Source organism: Sipha flava, unplaced genomic scaffold (genome assembly GCF_003268045.1).
Source record: "Sipha flava isolate LNK unplaced genomic scaffold, YSA_version1 175_pilon_pilon, whole genome shotgun sequence".
Taxonomy (NCBI): Eukaryota; Metazoa; Arthropoda; class Insecta; order Hemiptera; family Aphididae; genus Sipha; species Sipha flava.
Window position 1 is genome coordinate 276,248 of NW_020272033.1, and position 4,958 is coordinate 281,205.

The following is a 4,958-nucleotide window of genomic DNA, read 5'->3' on the forward strand; positions in this document are numbered from 1 at the left end:
ACTATTAAAATTTTTTTTAAATATTAATAGGCTATAGTGTTTATAGTTGCTGCTATTCAGTATTCACTAATAATTCGTACATCAAATTTATTTATCTTAACAATTTAAAATTCTTTATAAGTGAAATTCTGGACCACAACCGGCCATCAATAGCCCATGGTGGGCCCCTTCCAGTTATAAAATCGACCATGACATATGTCATAAATAAATTAGGAGATCGATGCCACTGGCGTGAGCAGGGATATGTAAAATATAAAGGCGTATTTGTGTTGAAGCTATGGTGGGAGGGGGCGAAACTAATTTTTCTTTAATACAAACTTAAAAATAATTTACAGTTCATTACCTACAACTTATGGTCCTGGTATAATGATAACATATTATAGCGACAGACCAATAATTTATATTCTTAATTGTTTATACATTACATTTTTTAAATAAATCAATGTATTATATTCAAAAAAAATACTAACCATTGGGGGGCAAATGCCCCCTTCGCCTACCCCCTCAAATACTTCCTTGGTAGGATATACGGCTGCATACCCTAAACATACAAAAAAATAAATGAAAATCATGACATATTTAATCTTTAAATTGTATATCATGTGATTTTGTATAGCGTTAGGATTTTATTATATTTTTATATTCAGTCCCAGACATTTGTATTTATTTTTGAAACTCAAATTATATACTATAATAACAATTTAATGTGTCAATGAAAATGAGAATTACTATGCTTCAAAAGAGATTAAATAACATTCAACTAGTAAGTAATAAATGACATTACATTAAAAGTCCAAAGACATTGATGATATTAAAAACAGGATTGAACACAGAATAATTCTAGAACAACAATTATTGTTTTATAATCAATTATAATTATTTATCAAACTTATTTTGTTTTCTCATCTAAGTATATATATATATATATGTTTTTCTTTTTTTATTTACACTGTTTAAATATATTACTCAAACCATTTCAAATATTATATACATATTTTTTTTTCTAAATTTATTTTAAATTTTAATTATGAAGACAGTTATAACAATGATAAATGGCAATTCAGTCATTTTTTCAGAAAAAAAATTTAAATTTTAGATTAAACAGTTATTTAGATATTTGTGTATATATTTTCCCCAGAATTTTGAACGCTTATATTAATTTTCAGTGGTGGTGAAGGTAGGCAGTGGTACTTTTTTGCATTCTACACATGCCTATGACTAACATATACAATTTTAGTTAAACATTATATGATATATTTGTGTAAACAAGTAGAAAACTTACCAGTGGAGTTAGACTTGGTTAGTGATGTATCAAATTCAATGATACCTAACATCACAGAATTATTCAAATCAATTTGTTCAGTAATATGGTTTTGAACACTTTCTACGGCCAAAGTATAAAATAATCATATAAAATGTAAGATGGTTCACACTTAAGACTAATATTGACAGGTATTATTATCATCTATTCTACAATCAATGGTTTTGATTATATTTATTTTTTTTTATTTACAGTTGAGATAATTGATATAATATAGGTTCAAAATAAATCTAATAATATGGATTAACATTTTAATATATTACAAAAAACTTTTTATTTAAATAAAAACTTAAAAGAAATTAAAAATAGTTAAAATGTATACACATATTACGTTTAAAATTTATAAAAATGAAAAATAAATTTTATATAATTTATAAAATCATTATATTAATTTATTACAATTAACATAAGTATTTAAGATTTAATCTAATGTTAAAACACATAAGACATCTCGCGATTTAGCTATTTCTCTGTGTTTACTTTTTATTCCAGAGTTGGTTGACCTACTGACATAACATTCATTATTACAGCAATTTGAAATTGAAATATTTGGCGAGTAAAAACTATTTAATATATTGGATGATTCAGTTAAAGACTGAGAATTAGAATCATCATTTAATATAATTATTGGTTCATATTTTGAATTAGTCGATGGGAATGAATTATTCTTAAGACTTAAGTCTAATACAAATACACCATCAGCAGAATTATTATCATTTGTTCTTGTCAAATCTTCAGTTTGGAGAATAGGTTCAGAATTTTTTAAAGATTCTTCAACATATGGTGAATTGCATTTTCTATGTTTTGTTTCTGTATGATCAATATGATCATCCTCATCATCTGAATCTGATAATATAATCGCCTCAATGTGATTTGAAGAATGATTGTCATTTATTCTGGACATATATGAAAAATCTCCAGGTTTTTTTTCATGCCATGTTCCATCTGCTGATAATATGATATTTTCACAATCATTACTTAAATTTGGATTTTGAAGAATGTTTAAAAAAAATTCATCAACTTCAATATCTTCAAATCTTACTTTTTTCTTACATAAAGGACATGTCCATGTTTGCTTTTGTTCATTCATCTGCAAGAATTGTATAGCATCAAAACATTGCAAATGTATACAATTAATACCTCGAGATGGTAGGTTCATTCTCATTTTACCAAGTGGATCCTTAATAGTAACAAACATAGATGCTACAACCATATCAGCATCACTTTCCATTGATTTTTTAATCAATTCTTTTGTTTTATCTGAGGCACGAAGTGGTCTTTTTTTAAGTTCTACAAGAAGCTCACTCCAAGTTAATTTCTGTGCAATACAAACAACAGCTGTATAGTTTTGTGAATCTTCTGACCAAGTGATATTTAATGTGTTCTGTGAGCAGTTTCTTAAATCTGTTAGCTGAGTAATATCTATAGGAACATTGCATCTCCATGGGATGATATCAGCCTCCATTGGGATGTTCATTGTAGGTAACTTGCATTGAAGACCATTTACGGACACATTTAAATTGTAAGGTAAACGATCTGTAACATATTTTATAACACCTCTTCGAACTAATCTTAAAATTATTTGAACTTTGTATTCTTGTTTAGTATTATTCCACGATTTTAAAATTGTATGTCTAACATCATCTGTTAGAAAAAAAAGACCAGTGAAGTTGGCTGAATCAACAACAGTTGTACAGTCAATAGGAAACAGTAAAGTTTCTATTGTCTTAAAAAATGGTAAGTTTTCAAATTTAGTAGTTGAAATATCATGAACTTCATTAAAAAATGGTAAAGTATTGGTTGTATAAGGTACAGTACACTTCTTATTCTTAAAATCCTTATATGAAGGAGGTTGTTGAAAATACTGAGGTGAAAAATGTGATTCATGTGGATGTTGAATTAATAGTGGTGTTGGTGGTTGAGGATGTTGTTGATACATTTGGTCTGCTTCTAATCTAGCCTTATAGACTTGTAAAATATTTTGTGTCAACAATTTTGTTTTTATTGGAGAAGCAGACAACAAGTTTAAAACACGCTTACATAAAACTTTTTTGCTACCAAATTTGTTCTGTTTAACAGTATCTAAAATGAGTTGTAATTCACATGGTCTTAAATCATATACCAACTGATGAATATTTATATTTTCTGGCTATAAAAAAAAAAAAAAGAAAATATACATTTTAGTACAAATAACTTGTTCCAAAATATTCTACCTTGGGACAATATTGATTGTTTTATTCATACATTTAACATCAGATAAAAGTAAATTAATTTTAAAAATAAATATAGGAAATCTTTTCTTGAAATAGTATTTATATAAACTATATATATTATATTTCTATGTAAAAAAATAAAAAGTAGTTTATACATAGAAATAAATAAATAATAGCTTAGCCAAGAGTATTATTATGTTTGCAAAGTACAGCTAATTTCAAATTAAAAATTCACCATCAGGTATATACAAAGTTAAAAAAATATTGTGCTTTTTTTTATTTATTTCTTATGCATAAAAGGAAAGGCTTAAGATTAAGACTAATTTATTCACAATAATTTTGAGCCTTTTGGTAAGTAAATATTAACAATAAAACCAAAATATATTAGTATTAACACATTATGTAACATCAAATAATTAGACAATCTTTAAAAAATATTTAATTTCAACTAATATATATCAAAGTTTTTTTTTTTTATAATTTCTTAGTATCCGAGTCAAGATATCAAAATCAAACATGGAAATTTGACAAACTTTATTGAAAATAAGTCCATATCAAAATTAAAACCCTTCCTCAGTTTTTTTTTTTTTTTATAGAACCGTTGCTTCGGTGTTGTGCCGTACAATACGTGATTAATATAATAACGAAATAAAACGTAGAAATACTTACAACCAAATGAGAAGTATTTGATGCCATGATTTTTTTTTTTAAGTCAATGTCAGATTTCTTATCGGAATGGATTCGCATTCAGTAATATATGTATACGTGAAAATCGGAATTGAATCGGTACAAAGTTACCGACGCCATTTATAACCGAAGTTGAAAACCGCAAAAAAAAAGACGTTTACTCGCGAACATCAGGCACCTGCGTCGGAGAATTAATAACGGCGGACCACACCACAGATTAGTATGTATAACACAACTGACCAAATTTCCAAACGATTTGCGAGAATTGAACCAAATCATAACCGACTGGGTAGACGGTCGTTTCTGCGCCGTAACACCGATAAGAAACAGCGCACGAGTACACAAATCGACCCGATGATAGCTATTATTGCGTTTTGTCTCGGCGCTCGGACCTCTCACTCGCGCGCGTCGGCGGTATGCGCGGAACGCGAGAGAGACGGAGTCCCGGTTTCCCGTTCGCTCCGCGTCGATCGTCGTTCTATTATTGTGTATTAACGTTATTATTTCATTATTGTCATGCTTTCCGGCGGCGGTGGCGATAACAGGTATTATAATAGTTAAAATAACAACAGCTACGCACGCTAAATACGTCCATACCGCGATATGCGATCCTTTGTAGTCATGTTCAGATTTAACTAGGGTTGCCGTAAATTTATAAGGCGAAAACGGGACAAAACAAACACATTATTGAGTAACACGTTTTTTATATAACTTTCGATACATTGAGAGGACCAGTG

The 4,958-nt window shown here is 28.5% G+C and overlaps 1 protein-coding gene across 1 annotated transcript; it reads right to left on the reverse strand.

Annotated features, from left to right (window-relative positions):
* Positions 1–1,742: 1,742 nt before the first annotated feature.
* On the reverse strand, positions 1,743–4,516 carry LOC112680249 (E3 SUMO-protein ligase PIAS1-like). The gene is made up of 2 exons (XM_025550286.1): positions 4,204–4,516; positions 1,743–3,470 (listed from the first exon to the last, which is right to left on the reverse strand). Exons 1-2 carry the CDS (start codon positions 4,279–4,281, stop codon positions 1,743–1,745), a joined length of 1,806 nt encoding a protein of 601 aa, XP_025406071.1. The 5' UTR covers positions 4,282–4,516.
* Between the last annotated feature and the right edge of the window lie 442 nt (positions 4,517–4,958).